We start from the raw sequence: 16,333 nt of genomic DNA on the forward strand, positions 1-16,333 counted from the left end.
TTTGCTGACAACTTTTCAATAACTGCAAGATACAATTTTTTTTTTTCTTCCTGGAGAATTTTGTTTTTCAGTTTAAGAACTCGTTGGGCATGCCCCTGTCTGCCTGAGGCGATGAGCCTGGGTGTTTTCAGAGGTGACAGGGATCTGAGCTATGGCCACGCCTGAGTGCGTGACACTGTTGACACTAAAGTAGATGACAGGACTGAGAGGAGATGGAGCATGCGCACGCTTAAAAATTACTGCCTTGTGAGGCGTGCTAACGATGCATTTTTAATTGCAGGAGATGATCTTGGCCTACAGGTACCGTCCACAAAGCAAATCAATTTGGTTTATTCCCAGGAGTGTTTAGAAATAGATTTTTTGCATGGATTCAACATTAACAAACCCAAACCTTTGGCAAATAGAACATTTCATCAGTGACCCGGATGAAGGGATGGAGCATACCCTCGGCAAGTTTGCGGATGAAGCAAAACTGGGAGGAGTGGCTGATACCCCAGAGGCTGCGCTGCCATCCAGTGAGACCTGGCCAGGCTGGAGAGCTGAGCCAAGAGGAACCTCATGAAGTCCAACAAAGGCCAGTGTAAGGTCCTGCACCTGGGTAGGAGCAGCCCCATATACCAGTACAGGCTGGGGCTGACCTGCTGGGGACAGCTCTGTGGGGATCTGGGAGTCCCGGAGGACAGCAAGTTGCCCATGGGCCAGCAGTGTGCCTGTGTGGCCAGGAAGGCCAGTGGGATCCTGGGGAGCGTTGGGAGGCGCATGGCCAGCAGGTCCAGGGAGGTGGTCCTCCCCCTCTGCTCTGCCCTGGTGAGGCCATATCTGGAATACTGGGCCCAGTGCTGGGCTCCCCAGTTCAAGAGGGCCAGGGAACTGCTGGAGAGGGTCCAGAGGAGGGCTGCAAAGATGGTGAGGGGGCTGGAGCATCTCCCTTGTGAGGGGAGGCTGAGGGAGCTGGGCCTGGGTAGCCCGGAGAAGGGAAGGCTGAGAGGGGTCTCATCAGTGCCTACAAACATCTTCAGGGCGAGTGTCAAGAGGATGGGGCCGGGCTCTCCCCAGTGGAGCCCAGCGACAGGACGAGGGGCAGTGGGCACAAACCGCAGCACAGGCGGTTCCAGCTGAACGGGAGGAAGGAGTTCTTCACCCTGAGGGTGGCAGAGCCCTGGGACAGGCTGCCCAGAGAGGGTCTGGGGGCTCCTGCTCCGGAGACGTTCCCAGCCCGCCTGGCCGTGACTGTGCAACCTGCTGTAGGTGACCCTGCTGTAGCAGGGGGCTGCACTGGGTGGTCTCCAGGGGTCCCTCCCAACCCTGACCGTTCTGTGATTGTGGGATTTGCTGACTACAATGATAAAAAAATAGCCTTTTTGTATCGAGTATTAGTACTATTGAACACAGAGACTTACTTGTCTTTTAAATATTGTGTGGGTTTGGGATGGTTGGTTTTGTGGTCTTTTTTTGGGGTTGTTTTGTTTTGTTTTAAATATAATCCAGAGAAAGGGAACTTGGACTAAAAGTTGAGCATCCCCGGTGCCTCTGTGATCTGGTCAGTTAGTGCCTTCAGTAATCTGGGAATCTGGCTGTATTTGAAAATACCGAATATTAAGAAATTGCGGTGCTTATAGACTTGATTGGTAAAGCTCTTCTGATGAGCTTTGTCCTTATTAATTAGAGGTGACTTCTGAATGAATCAGAGAAGATTACAAACCTTTGTCCTGCAGTGCAAGAAAGACACAGACAAATTGGGAAGGGAATCAGGTGAGAGTTACCCACCTCATTAGAGGTGAGGAAGAATTACAAAAAAGGTGAGTATCCAAGCTAAATACTCGGGCACTTTTAATTAACTCATTAGGGCAGTCTAAAATGAAATACTTCCATCAAAGTCACCCTAGTCCTTGGAATTTACTGGTATGTGAGTAAGTTGAGGCTGCGGTCGGGTGTGCACGAGGCAGCCAGCTGGGGCTGCAGCAGTCGCCCCCCCGGAAGCTGTCACACCGAGATGGGTGAAGAAAAAGGTCCCCCTGGGACCTCCTGCGGTGACCTCCGGATGGAACAGGAGGACTAGCTGTCAGCCCAGATGCCTAAAGGTGAGTTGAAACAATCATTTAAAAAATTCTGCCCCAGTAGATGGGCTGGTCCCTCACCTGGGCTGCCGGCTGGCCGGGCGCTCAGCGGTGGTGGGCAAGGAGAAGGGATGTGGGATGCGGGATGCGGGATGTGGGATGCGGGATGCGGGATGTGGGATGCGGGATGCGGGATGCTCACCCTGTTGCTGGCGTGGCAAGCGTAGAGCTACGTTGGGAGCGAACTGCGGCGGGCAGAAAGGAATCTCTGACCTTTGTGCCAGCACGTTGTAGGTGAGAACTCCAGCTGTGCCCTGCCCTGCCCTGGCTGCTCCAGGGGGGCTGTGGGGACAGTGTCTCACCAAGTTCATGCCTATGGGAGGGTTTTATGTGTGTCCCCCCCAAAAAAACTTGTCAAAAACAAGCTGTGTGTTCTTGCCTGTGTGGCTCTCTGCAGGGACTCAGCTGGATGTGAGGAGACACCAGGGAGTGTTTAGGGGTGCCTGGTGGTGGGAGCTGTATACAGCTCGTGGTGGTGGTGGTGGGGGGAGTCCAAAGACCTTGAATGGAAACTGGGGGTCAGTGGGCAGGTGAGAGAGGAGCTCCAGCACTGCACCCTGCCACCGTCCTGGCCCACGGTCCAGGGGAAAACCTGCTACAAAGCACCCGTGGATTAACCCCCATTTGTGGTGTGGCCTGTCTGATGTGATGTTCTAATCACTCCGTGTAATCAGCAGCGTCTGTGATAGGTCATAGCTTCAGCTATTTTATAATAAGCTATTTTGCCTGACTATGGCAAACTTCCCTTGTTTAAAGGGCAGGGGAATATTAAATAAATATCATTTATATTTATTTGCCTCAGATCAAACTGTGGCTCTTACATTAATTTTGTAGGTTTTTGGTAATTAGTCTGCTCAGTCCATATTTGGAATTCAAATCCAGTAGTTGTTAAAAAGCTTTGAATGATATTAAAATCTGCTCCCCGAGCACACAGCAAACACCACGAAAATGCCAGCCTGAAAGGGGTGACAGCTGCTGGTGGGGGGGCGCTGGGCAAATGGAGGTGGGCTTGAACGGGTGCCCAGCCTGGGTGCTGCTGGACTGGAAGCGGATGGGCTCCTGGGACCCCCCCTTTCCTATGGGGTCCTGCTGGGCTTGGGGGTCTCCCAAGCATGTGGATGGGCACAGAGACCCCTGATTTGGGGTCTGCAGGGGCTAGGGCTCCAAGGGGGTTCAGCCTGCCAGGGCTGGGGCTTCGGGGGTGCTGGGGCTCTGGGAGGGGGCGGGGGGCTGCAGGGGGGGCTCTGGGGGCTGGGCCTGGCAGCGACGGGGGCTCGGGGGCTCTGCGGGGGCCGGGGGGGCAGCGGCGCTTCCCACCCCGAGCGGCCGCTGCATGTCAGTGTTGCTCCGGGCACCGGCAGCGGCCGCGTCCCGCTGCTGCCCCGCGGGGCTGTGAGGGGCTTCCCCGCGGGGGGGGGCACAGCACCGCGGGGGGGGGGGGGGGGGGGGGGGGCAGCACCGCGGGAGGGAGCAGCACCGCGGGGGGGGGGCAGCACCGCGGGGGCGGGGGCAGCCCCGGGGCCACACGCCGCTCCTCGGGGCCCAGAAGGTGCTTTTTTGCACCGGGCAGCGGGGGCCAGAGGGGTGGCCGGCCCCTCCCCCGCGGCTTCCAGGCGCCCCCCCGGGCCGCCCCTGTCCCGCTGGGTCCCCGCAGGAGGGCGGCCCCCGGCCCCCCGCCCCGGCGGGCAGGCACTGCCTGCAGCGCCGCTTCTCCGTGCCCATCGATTGCTGATGTTACATCATACGTTTTCCTACTCCTTGCAGCGTATCAAGCATCTGCCACGCGCTCATTAATTGGTCAATTACTTTATTTATATGCTAAACATTATCTAAAGCACCAGTCATTACCGGCGTCCTGGCTGTGGTTTGTGTTGTGCGTTTTTTATAGGTTTTATGTGCCTTGCCCCGGCTCTGCTGTCAGGGCTGGGGGACCTGCCTGGGTCCCTGCCAACCCTTCGGGGAGCAGCCACCAGCTCAGGCCCCACGCTGGGAGGGTGGCTCACCCCTGCCCCCCAGCCCTCCACCCCCCAGCCTGCACGCAGCTCCCCCTCTCCCAGCCCCAGCCCCCTCCCAGAGCCAGCGCCTGTCGCCCATGCTCGGTGTTCACCGCTGCCTCCAGCTCCTGGCCGCTGCTTGCGCACTGGGGTAAAGACAGCAAGGCCTGAAATTGCAACAAACGTGATGGGAGAATCCCCTGTAAGCGTTTGCTGGGACAGAGCAGGTGCCGCTGCTCATCCTTGTGTCAATCCTTGTCTGCTGCTGCAAACTGGCTCGGAGCTCACCTTTAGCTGTCAGCTCTGCTGGCGATGTCACCAGCCTCTTCGGCAGCCAGGAAAGCCTCTGTGCCGCTGGAAAGCCTCTGCTCATCCTGGCCTCCCCTCTCCCCGCTTCTCCTGACGCCTTCCCCGCTCTGCCTGCCCTTCCTGCTCTCCTGATTACAAGTTACCGTGGAGTAGGAGCTTGTCCTCTTGCTCTTCTGCAAGATGGCCTGTCATCCTAAAATGCCATAGCTATCATAAATAATTTAGGGCTAACGCTTCAATGTTCGAAAAGGCAATAAATAAATACTTGGTGTGCGCACGAAGGTTTCATTATCCCGCTCTTGGTGTCAGCCTGCGGCCGCACGGGCACCCAGCGCATCAGGCTGCCGCTGCCCCAGTGGCCCCCAAAGCCGTGCCGTGCCTTAGCAGCTATGCTAGGCAGGAGCAGGGATGGAGAGCCTGGTGGCAGGGATGGGGCGGGCGTTTTGCTGGCCTTAAGGTGGGGATGGCAGCTCCTTTGCTCCAACTCCCCTCCCCGGGTACCAGCACGGTGCCCTGCTGCTCCTCTCCTCGCGGGGCAGCTGCCGCTGATGCCCCTGCGGGAAGCTGGAACGTGCTGCCGGTGCTCTTGCAGCAATGCCGCCACGCTGCAAACCCTGCTCTAGCGATGACGTGAAATGCAGAGAGCCAGGGCGCAGAGCCAGAGCAGGGCTGCCGGTGGGCTTTGAGCCTCCCTGTCGGGCACCACACTGGGTGGTGGGGCTCCAGCCTGGGGCTCCTGGGCCAGGTGAGCTATGGCGGTGGCTACCCCAACGCCACCGGCGTTAGCCCATGGTGTGACACCAGCCTGGGCCTCCCCTGCAGCCCCGGTGACGTGGGGGCACCGAGCACAGCGCGTGTTGGGGATGGGCGCTGCTGCTCCTCTGGGCACTGTCCTTCCTGACACCAATTTTAGATGTATTACGTTATGAGTTAATATTACTTTGAAATTTATAATATCCATGAAAATATTATCTCTGTACTTAAATCCTTGAGTTTAATTGAATAGAGCTATCATTATCTGGAGCTTGTTTATGTATTGCCGCCTGCAAAATAGAGTCAATTTTCCAGACTGAGATGATGAATCTGAGCACTGAAGACATTTTGTAATTTAATTTTAATAACCATGACGTATTATTATTTTAATAACCATAAATAATATTTTTTTTATAAAATAATGTTGTAGTGCTTTGCACAAAACCTTGGAAGGAAAACTACGCCATAATAATACAGTGGGAGTTGTGCTGTGGTTTGTTAGTGTTATTTTGTTGTCGGATGTACTCTTTGCTGCTACCAGTTTGGGTTTTTTTAGGTTTGAAGTTGAATACAGTTTGGGGTCATTTTGCTCCCACGATGGCTCTGGAAGCTGCATGGCTCACTCTGAATTTTTCTTGATATTATTTCCCTCCAAAAGTCTAGAGGCGAAGCCACTTTGGGGTGTGTTAGAAACCCGCGTCCCTGGGCTGCGGCACTAGCTGTTCTGCCTTTGCTGCAGCGTGTTGTTGCAAAGTCCAGGGTTTTGGCCCAACGTGCACCATCCCTGCAGCCCAGGGAGGCTCCGGGGCCCCGTCAGCCCCGGGATGGCAGGACCTGCTCCTGCACCTCATCCCTGTGGCCATGGCCCCGCGTGGGGCTGTCCCCCACCCTCGTTCAGCCTGATGCATATTTATGGACAAAACTTCACACCCATTTTGCTGGGATTTGGTGGCGCCGTGCCAGGGTTAGTTAGCCAGCAGCCTCCATTGCCCTGTGGCTCTCACTCTCCCAGCTCGATGCTGGGGCTCTGCAGGCAAGTCAAGCCCCGCTAGCAGCGGCACGTTGCGGTGGGTACCCGGCGATGGGAGCATCGCTCAGCATCCCATCGGGAGCAGCTCAGGACTGCGCTCTAGAAAAGCGCAGCCCACTCATGTTGGCCTGGTCGTTGAATGTGAAATGAAGGATAAAGGACAGAACAGTATTTTTTTCATGCCTCCCTGCATTCGTTGTGTGGGCACTTTACATATAAATAGGCTCATTTCAGCGAGGGCTCCCCCCAAGGCCAAGGTGAGGGATGCTGTGTCCCTGCAGTAGGGCTGGCCCTGCACCGAGCCCTCTTCTCACCCCCTAAACAACCTGAAACCTTCAGCCCTTTAGGGTCAAATAATTGTTTACTGCTTTTACTTAGCCCTTGCTTATTCCTAGGCTTGTTTTGCTGAAGACCTGGCTGAAGACGCACAGAAGGGCTCAGCCCCTGCATCCCACCGCTGCGCTCACATGCACCAAGAGCCAAGGTGGGACCCTAAATGTCAAGAACCCTAAACAAGACTCTAATGTCTCTGCCATTAGAGGCTGCCCACTGGGAAAGGTACCAATGTGACCGCCATGCATGTTTTTCCCTGAGGTCCCACCAAAGGGATGTCCAGGCAGCTTGTCTGGTTGGGCTTCAGGGTGAACTTTGCCAGCAGGTACCAACTGGTGATTCAGGTCCCATGCCCACCAGCAGCGCTATCTGCCCAAGCCCTTTGATGTTGGATTTTTCTTTTTCAGATGATCTTTACATCCCCAGCCATCCAAATGAAGCCGTGTGCTGCTCCAGCTCACAGGGGAGCACCGCCTGTGGTGCCCAGGGAGCACGGTGGGAGCTGGTTCTTGATGGAGACCACCAGGTTGGTTGGCTCGGGGTACCCCTGATGGGTGCGATTGGGAGCACATCGGTTGTTTCATACTGAGATTACTTCCTATGGTTCACCGCTTGTGGCGACTTGGGAAAACCAAACTCTGGCTGAGGTAAGCTCAATAAATTAGAGTCAGGACCAGCTGCAATGTTGGGTGTTGGGTGTTTTTTTTGTTCTTTTTTTTTTTTAAAAAAAGCATTGCTAAAAATGTGGGAATTGCAGGAAAAGACATCTATATAGTCGACATTTGAGGAATTTATTTACCCACACTGGTGCCCACTGCAGGGGCAGGGCATAGCATCCCTCGCCCTGGCTGCAGCCCCAGGGGCTCTCCCTTGCCCCTTCCCTGCAGGATGCCCTTCAGACCTGGCCACAATCAACCAGTTTTATCTCAGCAAGAAAAAAAAAATAATAGTTTGCAGGGCACGGAAACAGAAACACACATTTCCCAGCAGCATCCTCGGTTCAGTGGTGTGGGTGAAGCATCAGTGGCATCCTCTGCCCCAAACAAAATACCTGCAGGGCATCCCAAAGAGAGCGAGGTGGGCTTCCTGGCCAAAGGGACATCAGGAGGCAGGGATTCTCTCTCCTCTGGTGAAAAGATCAGTGGGCTCTTTCATTTTTTTTTTTTCTTTACAGTTTTATTTACAAAATGTATTAAAACTCTTTGTACAACACCTCATTAAAATGAGGCTCAGTAATTGATGCCCACACATGCAGTTTATGCTTTTACAGCCATTAGTTTGCTTGGCAATTTTTCTGCTCACTGAAGTGCAGTTTCAACGACCAAAAATAGGAACTTAAATTACAAAAAAAAAAAAAAAAAAAAAAAGGAGGGAAAAAAGTAGAAAAAGGAAAGAACCCCCAAATCCCCCAAAGCAAAACAAATGAAAAAATATACGGAAACAAATCAACGTGAGACTACTGCCGAACTTCCGATAGCTTGAAGTTGGTAGCTGGAATTGGTAAGCACTCAACACGTTTTGTTTTAGCTTTACATGCAAGTTTAAAAAATATCGAACCATTTACCAAACTCCCTTCACTGGTGTGAAGCCTCCACTCTTAAAAATTGATCTGACAAACATACATCTTTTATACAGCTTTTAAGAAAAATGTTTGTTTTAAATACATCTCATAACTGCACAGCTTTAGCTCGCCCTTGCTGGGGACGTGATTGCGTTCAGAAGTTGAAAAAAATAATCACAGTTTCATGAAAAAAAAATGAAAACAAACCAACAATTTTTGTCAATATCTTGTTAAAAACTTGAACAATAAATTATTCTCCTATGAGCTTTTAAAATTATTTTATATTACATTTTGTTGGAAATACTTATTTTTAACAAGAATTTCCCCGTATTTTCTTTTTTTTTTTTTTTTTAAATCCTATTAAAAGTTCAAATCTATCATCAGCAAACTAAATGTCTAAGGGTCAGACTGCTTTAAACGATTTTCCTTTTTCATTGTATGTTACTGATGAAATAAAACTCTATAGTAAACTACAGAAAATACATATTGTCGATTAGAGGTAATTAGTATGCAGATATTCCATTGAACATTTCCCAGGTGACTGACAATATGTTTAAAGGTGTGGTTGTGTTTTTTTTTTTTTTTTTTTGTCTTTTGCTTTTTTTTAAAATTTATTTATTTATTTATTTTTATTTAAAAGATGAAGTTAAGTAGTTTCCGGGCAGAGGTTCAAGGCTGAAATGCTGCTGCTAAGACGTTGGATGTGAGTAATAGTGAGCCCCTACCTGTAGCAGTGCTGGCTGGAGCGCGGTGTTCTCTGCAAAGAGAGGGCAAGGACGGGAGCATCCTCTCACCAGTAGCCATGAAACAAGAGTTGGCAGGAGCCGATATAATATAACAGTACTAGCAGGAGTCATGTTAGATCGCTTAATATTACTCTGGAACTGCAGCTCTAATTTGAGTTACTATCCTCTTTCCTTACTTCTGTTGTAAAAGGACCGTTACCGAGAAGCATTAGCTGAGCACAGTGCTAGTTGTGGGAGAACTCGGGTGAAGCAGAAGCAGGCCTGGGCAAAACTAACCTGCACTTCTCTTGCTTCATTGCTTGATATTAAATAGTGAATTAAAATGCAAATGCGCAGCAAGAAAAGAGATATATGGTCTGAACCTAAACAGCAAGTAGCTTTTTTTTTTTTTCTTTTTCTTAAAAGCCACCCAATGCCATTTTAATAAAGCACCTGTAGGTATGCCTGATGATAGTTTAAAAAAAAAAAAAAAAAAAAGGAATGCAATATTTTCTGCCCACACTTTAGCTACCTTGTCAAGAAATTAATTTACTGATCTGGAAGCAAGACATGCAGTTCCACAAATTACTTTCTTTTGGATTTACAGATTCACAGTCATTGACCTCAACTGGCTTTAATGCACAGATTCTTTTCTTCAGGTGTTACACCTTTTACTGCTATACAAAATTGCTCAAATTAGCTGGAGAGTGGCTTGGAAAAAAAAATAAAATCACACCACTGGTAAGTAAATACTGAAACATCTTGACATCAGCTCATACAAGCAGTGACAGGCCAGTCCATGTTCGCACGCAGCAGATTTCTGAGGCTTTGTGTCAGGAGGAGTTTCATAATTTGATACGATTGGGGTGGCTGATGAAACCAGCTGCGGTTTGCTTTCAGGACACAAGTTCATTTACTGTGCAGTGGTATCAAAGAATGGCTTTTGTTGCACTGATTTTTTTACAAGAAATTTTTTTCACATACTAATATCTTGTTACCAGTCTTTTCCTTTCCTTTTTCTCCTTCTCTTTTCTCTTTTTATTCTTTTCTCTTTTCTTTCCTTTCCTTCTTTTCTCGTTCCTTTTTTTTTTAATCTTTTTTCTTTTCCTTTTCTTTTTTCTTTTCTCTCCTCTTTTCTTGTTTTTACTTTTTCTTATTTCAAGCAAAGCAAGAATATTTCGGTGATGGTTTGCATTGTTGTGAGTCTCAGAGTCTTCCATAAGGCACTGAAGGAAAAAATATCAGTTTTTCCCTATTAAAAGTACATTGCACCATCATCAATGCGTGTCATGCCTGACACCTCAGAGAGAGTACGACTGGCTCAGGTGGTCCAAATCCATGAAGTAGCCACATTCTCTGCTGCTTCTCCTCTTGCGTGCTGTCAGGGTGAGGATCTATAATAAAACCAGAAAGATTTCATCACTGCCCGGCAGCAAGGGGCAGGGAGGCGCAGTCTGTGGGCGATGGGCTAACCAGGCTTTGCCAGAGTCGCTTTTCGGCAGTTCCGCTCTGCCTTTCACACTTTAGAAAATGGCATTTCTAGCGCAGACTTTATTGCTCTACTGTAGGTTTTTTTTGAGACTTCCTAAAAGCACTTACCTGACCTGATTATAGCTTGAAAAATAAAGGGGAAGAGGTGACTGGCCAGAGAGATGCGCCTCCTGCTTATGGTAATTTTTAAAGCAATTAACAAAACACTTTATGTGCTGAAACTAGCCCAGCGCTGGAGAGAGGAGTTACAGCTATCGCTGTTTGTAATGCAGGCCCAAGGTACCCAGCTTACTTCTGTGCAGGGGAGGAATTTAAATCATGTGTACCAGCTCTGAGGCTGCCACCGGCCGATGTCTGAAAAGCCCTTTTGCAGCAGTCCGCTGGGGGAGGCACACAACAAAAGAGCACACACCCCTTGAAAAGAGAAAGAAAGAAAGAAAGAAGGAAAGAAAGAAAGAAAAGAAGGAAGGAAGAAAACCCAGAGGGTTTCGGTTCCTGGCCCGTAGCCGTACCCCTAGATTTTCACACTTTCTGTTCCGTACACGTTGTAGCCTTCTCTGTACGTAGCGTAATTCTGGGTGTTGGTGGCGGGAGCAGGTTTGAAGTTCTGCGTGTTCTTGGTGAGTTTCATTCGCTTGGACTCGGCCCGCGACTTGTAGCAGAACTCGATGAGTGCCACCATCATGGCCAGCCCGAGGCCTCCCACAAGGATATAGAAAACCCCGGCCACATTGCTCAGGCTCAGAGCGCTCGTCTTGTCCTAAGAGAAACGAGCCACGCTGTTAGTTTTGCACCCAGGAGCAGGCAGGCAGACAGACAACAGGCTATGTGCACTCAGCTAGCTGGAATAGCTACGCTCACAGCGTTTAGTGTCCCGCTCGTGGCTCGGTGCTGTCCCCCCATCTCCCACCCAAAGCGGGCAAAACCCTGGCCGACTCCAAGGCGATGAGATTTTTTAATTTTTTTTTGGCCACTGACTTCCCCAGGCCTTCAGCATCCCAGAGCAAACCTGGCTACGGCCGAGCATCCCTGGTGGCAGAGGCACCTTGGGAAGGCTCCGACGGGGAAAGCAGTGGCTGTGTAGAACAGCAGGTTTTACCAAAGGCCACTATAAAACGAGACAAAGGAAAACCCAAACCACTGCACGCTCAGTTTTGGTGAATGTAGATAAAATTATTGAGATGCTGCTAAACTTATCTACCTTTTTTTCCAACAGTTATGAAAAAGAAACCACACCAAACCACCCTAGGAAGACGGTCAGTTACTTTAAGGTCAAGCAGCAGAGCCCTCAGCTAAACTAGCACCTGTGGTGACCGAGGGAGGGTGAGTTACCAAATAAAACTGGTCATTGCAACACAAAAAGATGCTGCCCAGGGTTTACCTTCCTTCAATACATGTCAGATGGGGGAGAAGGCTTGCATTTGTAAAACTGGGATTCTGTAAGTGGATTAGAGAGCTGCAACCCTTTTGCTGCTGCAGGGCTGGCTGGCTGGGTGCGGGAGGGATGCCGGCGGGCAGGGTGCCTGGCCGGAGCCCTGCGGCAAAGGGCTGCGCCCTGGGAAGACTCTTGCTGATGGTGCTTAGTTTATGAGCATCTCCAGGGACAGCAAAAGTTGCACGTAGTCAGAATAAAATAGGATCTACCTTGTACGTGCCTGTGCGTTTCACAGGCAGTTTGGATAGATGCGGTTGTAGTCAACAGCCTGCTGTTGAAGCTAAAGGTATGATTCATTTACACCCCTTCTCAATCACCATTGCCTTCTGCAGCTGCTGTGCATTCGGATGTCCCATGACCCCAAATTTACCTCGTACAACAGCCACAGGGTGATGCCCTAAGCAACTTCCAGCCCAGCTGAAATCAATGAATTTTTATTTTTGGCTTTGATGGAACTTGCAATCGTCCTCTGACACTGAGAGGGTGCTTCCGAATTATAGTTTTCTGTTTGAATGATTATAGAGAGCTCTTCCACAGGCACCAGAGGCGTTAGGCACTCGGCTGCAACTGATTTCAGCTGGAGCTGGATTTCTCCTTCTCTTGGTGTCCTTGATAATGTCCTTTACTCCAACAAGCCCAGCACTTCTACAGCGCTCTTCTCAATGGCTCTATAAGCATTAAAAAAAATAAATAATCCTCTGTATTTTCTTTTAACTGACATGTGTCAAGAAATATTTCTTGCATTTAAGTGTGCAGCTATGGGGTTGTTCCAGCGGACACCTCAGGGGTGGGATCTCCACTGGGGTCTCCAGCGCTCCTGCACGAGGAGGCTGGCCCTGCAGTGTGGTCGGCATGGGACAGGGCAGTACAGCAGCAAAATGGTTCAAAGCAGAATCAAAAAGGATATACAACATTTATATTGTGAGTTACCAATAGTATTTCCAGATATTTTTTTTTCCTTTTAAATCAAACCAATTTCAAATTGAATTGGGAACCAGGGCAGGAAGGGTGGGTTTTTTTCCTTATCAAAGGTCTGTCCTGAAATCATCCACCCTTAGCAAGCGTGTGGCTGTTTCCCAAACTGACATGTAAAGAATCTAAGTCACAATTTTGAAACAAAAATGTGTTTTTTTTCTATAAAACTAAAAATAAGAAAGGATGCTGGCCTAAATAATACGCATTGGCTGTGCTGAAACGTGCACATTTAAATGAAGACACCAGCTTGGGAGGCTTTGGGGGCTTCTCTTTCTGTGTTTTTCTAGCCAAATACTCAAATAGTAAAACATACTTACAACTACAGTCTGTTACTGCACAAAAGAAAAATGCTGTCACGTTCAGAGACTTAATTATTTTTTTTTTTCTATTGCTTTTCTTTCAACCTTCAAAATGTAAATATCAACTTTTGAGAGTCATTCTTTGTATAAACAAACAGTGGGTCAAAATGTGATTGCTAATCAGTACAAAAAGACCTTCAGCGACTGACCTTACTTCCGGAGTCCTTGGCTCCACATTCACCCTTATCGTACCACCATTTGTTTTTCAGCTTGTCTAAGATGCCTTGTTCACTGAGTTTCAATACTGCAAGGTTTACAGGAGTTCTTCACGTGGGAAATAACATAAATAACATTATATTATGTTATTTTATGTTATTCAATCTTTAAACTACTTTAAAACTATACAAAGCGATAAAGCAGGGTTCCTGGCCACAATATTTACACTGCAGGCAACTGGATCATCCCCTTAAGTTAACGCTAGAGCAACGCTATATTACCAGGTCCTGCCCATATCGCTTTGAGTAATCGGCACTCACTGTTAAATGAAGGTAGCAGAAACAAAGCAAGGCCAATTTCCCACTTTGGCACAATCACAGGTGCCTGCAGTAGCTTTAGGGATGACGGTGGCTTTGATCTAGCCGGACCCCGGTATTGCACTAACAGAGAGCAAGCCCCCCAGCCCAGCCAGCCTGCCTTCCCAGGGTCAGCCAGCGCTCCCAGCCCCCCAGCAGCCCCCCACACCCGGGGGTGCAGGGCTGTGTCCGCCTCTGAAAAGTAAAGGACCCCAGGGTGGATGCCACCAAGGGAGGTGTCACCAGCCATCACGGCCGTTTCATTCTCCAGCTCCTGCAGTTGCTGTGCAGGGGCCATGCTGGGAGTCTCCACGAGTGCTGCATCCCGAACACCGCCAGTCCAGGGAGCTGCAGCAGAAAATAAGCAAATGCAGACCTTTATGAAACAAATTAACATGGAAACTGTGGCTGAGAGTGCCCTGGGTGGGAAATGTTGGCAGGATGAAGGTTAGCTGTCTGCTAAGAGCCTGCAAGCCCAGGGAGACCAGAGCTGGCCTGTCCCTTCCCCGCGGGAAAGCAGCACCTGAGCAGCCCTTGGTTGGGTTTTGTCAGTTCCATTTCCTCATGTGATGTCTTCGGGTTTTTCCTGCCTGTTCTCTAGGGCTCCCGACATCAGGGCCATCTTCAGTTCCTGCTCCTGCTTGAACTTTTGATCCCTGCTCCATGGCTGTGTGAGGCAGCTGGTGGGGAGGAAAGGGACGGGTCCTTACCCTCAGCCATGCTGTGCCACCTTGCACGGGATGACACCAGGCAGACACACTGTACGGCTGCCCGGCAAGATGCCCCACTGTGGAGCCATCCCCGCCTGCTGCCGGCGGAGGGGACTCGGCTCAGCCCCGCTGCCAGCCTCACCCCTCACTCTCGCTGCCCCTCACCTTTCCCCCAGCCCTGCCCCAAGCGCAGGACTCTGCAGAGCAGAAGAGACCGGGCGGAAAGAGCAGCACAACCTGTACAAACCACCTCAATTACAAGCTTAACTACACGGCGGCACTTCGGGAGATGCTCGCAGCACAGCCCCCAGCTGCGCCCTGCCGTGCCTGGGGCAGGTAGGTACCGGAGGAAGCAGCTGGTGAAGAAAAGCCCCGTTCCCTTCTCTGCCAAGAAGCTGCCTCCGAGGTGGCCGTGAGCCCTGTTGGTGGCCGATGCGGATGGCGCTGCCCTCGGAGGTGCTCCGTGCCCGTCGGGAGGAGAGCAGGTGAGAGGTGCCAGCAGCCCACGGAGCAGGGGACAAGCCCCGTGCTCAGCCCAGCCCGGGCAGCCCGTGGGGTGCCATGAGGAAACGAGCATGTCCCAGAGCTCCTAAGCTGAACACCCCACAGGCTGCACCGCCGTGACCCAGCCCGGCATTACCCAGGCCGGCAGGGAGGGCAAAAACGGGGACCACCACCGAGGTGGGGAGAGCCACTGGTCCCCAGGGCGGCAATACCGGCACTGCCCACGCCCGCAGAGCTTCCCGGCTGGCCAGAGGCAGCACCGCTCCTCCTGGGCTGCACAGGGCATTTGACACCAGCCAAGGTTTTATTTTTTGTCAGATGGCTGTTTTAAAGGAGCAGCTGTAATCCAGTAAGTATCAACCCGGGAAGGCTGCATGCAGCGAGCCGGCCACAGCCGACGGGCGGCAGCGACAAGCCGCGCAGGGCAGAACGCCCGGCTGGCAGCGGCGCGGCGCCCCTCCACCAGAGCCCGGGGCACCCTGAAACACCAGCTGTACCGCAGCTCCCTCTGCATCCACCTATAGGCAGGGCTGTAAAATATCAACGGGTTCAAAGCACGCTCCACAGACACCGCAAACGCCCGGGGTGCTGCAGGTAACGCACCTACCCCGTTGGTTGTGCGGATGGGGACCAGCCAGATCCTGGCCAAGCCACCCCCGTGGCCCCTCCTGGGCAGCGGTGCTATGCCGAGCCCCCGGTGACTCCCGGGCACATGTGCTGGAAGCAGCCATGCAGGACTGCAGTGCAAACCACGGTGCCTTTACCTACTTGTTACAAGCCCAGCAGAAAGAGCTGTGCTGATTATTGCTTAAAGAACAGTGTTCTCATTTTAAATTTCATTTAAAAACTACCCAATTTGGAGAGACTTTATGCAATGCATCTCTCCGCTTTGAAAAGCATTGTGCAGCTGAGAATACACAAACAACAGGGAGAAGGTTATAAACACCTTTTCTCCTACCCGCATATCTTATTGTGCAAATTTTCCCCTCCCCCCAGTCCTATTCCAAACACTATTTTTAATTTGCATGCCTTTATAAACCCCATATGGAGTACAGAAAATTTGCATAACATCCAATACATTATAGATTAGCTTTCACAACATTATACAGTATTGGGAAATGAGGAGGCTTAATATGCTAATTAGGGTGCTTTATTTTTTTTTTTAAAGCCAAGATTGCAGTTAATTGTGCACACACAACTGCCAAAAAAAAAAGTAAACTAAAATTATCTTAACTAAACAGATGGGAATTTGCCTAAACTGGGGTTTTCGCTATCATTTGTCACTGCCCTGTTTGTCAGGTGAGGCACAGCAATGGCTCGGCCCGGGCAGCGGTGATTTGCTCCATGTGCCTGCACCAGCCTTCAGGGGTGCTCCGGGGCTGAGCCCCCTGCCTGGCCGCTTGCGTCAGGGGGGACAGGGGATGACGGTCTGCCATGAAGCAGTAGCCGATGCCTTCACCTGTCCTGTCCCCCCAGCGCAGATGACCGGGAGGTTTGCCGGAGCGAGCTCCCGGCCTCCCTTGGC

General features: G+C 50.8%; 1 protein-coding gene and 1 long non-coding RNA gene across 6 annotated transcripts in view; one reads left to right on the plus strand and one right to left on the minus strand.

Moving 5' to 3' along the window:
- Positions 1 to 544: 544 nt before the first annotated feature.
- On the plus strand, positions 545 to 8,791 carry LOC121097363. The gene is made up of 6 exons (XR_005830929.1): positions 545 to 580; positions 1,667 to 1,752; positions 1,847 to 2,081; positions 6,599 to 6,687; positions 6,944 to 7,183; positions 8,738 to 8,791. It is a non-coding gene; the product is annotated as an uncharacterized LOC121097363 (long non-coding RNA).
- Positions 8,792 to 9,974: 1,183 nt separating this feature from the next.
- GRIA3 (glutamate ionotropic receptor AMPA type subunit 3) overlaps positions 9,975 to 16,333 on the minus strand; it is a 152,672-nt gene continuing 146,313 nt past the window's right edge. For 2 of the 5 annotated variants that reach the window (XM_040614273.1, XM_040614272.1), the window contains 2 exons: positions 10,826 to 11,073; positions 9,975 to 10,216 (listed from right to left, as the gene is read on the minus strand). In XM_040614273.1, coding sequence (XP_040470207.1) covers positions 10,828 to 11,073 — 246 coding nt within the window. In that variant the 3' untranslated portion in view covers positions 9,975 to 10,216; positions 10,826 to 10,827. Of the gene's footprint in view, positions 10,217 to 10,825; positions 11,074 to 13,231; positions 13,347 to 16,333 lie in introns of those variants that run through there. The other 3 variants (XM_040614274.1, XM_040614271.1, XR_005830928.1) reach the window with 3 other exon arrangements.

This window comes from Falco naumanni, chromosome 14 (genome assembly GCF_017639655.2).
Source record: "Falco naumanni isolate bFalNau1 chromosome 14, bFalNau1.pat, whole genome shotgun sequence".
Taxonomy (NCBI): domain Eukaryota; kingdom Metazoa; phylum Chordata; class Aves; order Falconiformes; family Falconidae; genus Falco; species Falco naumanni.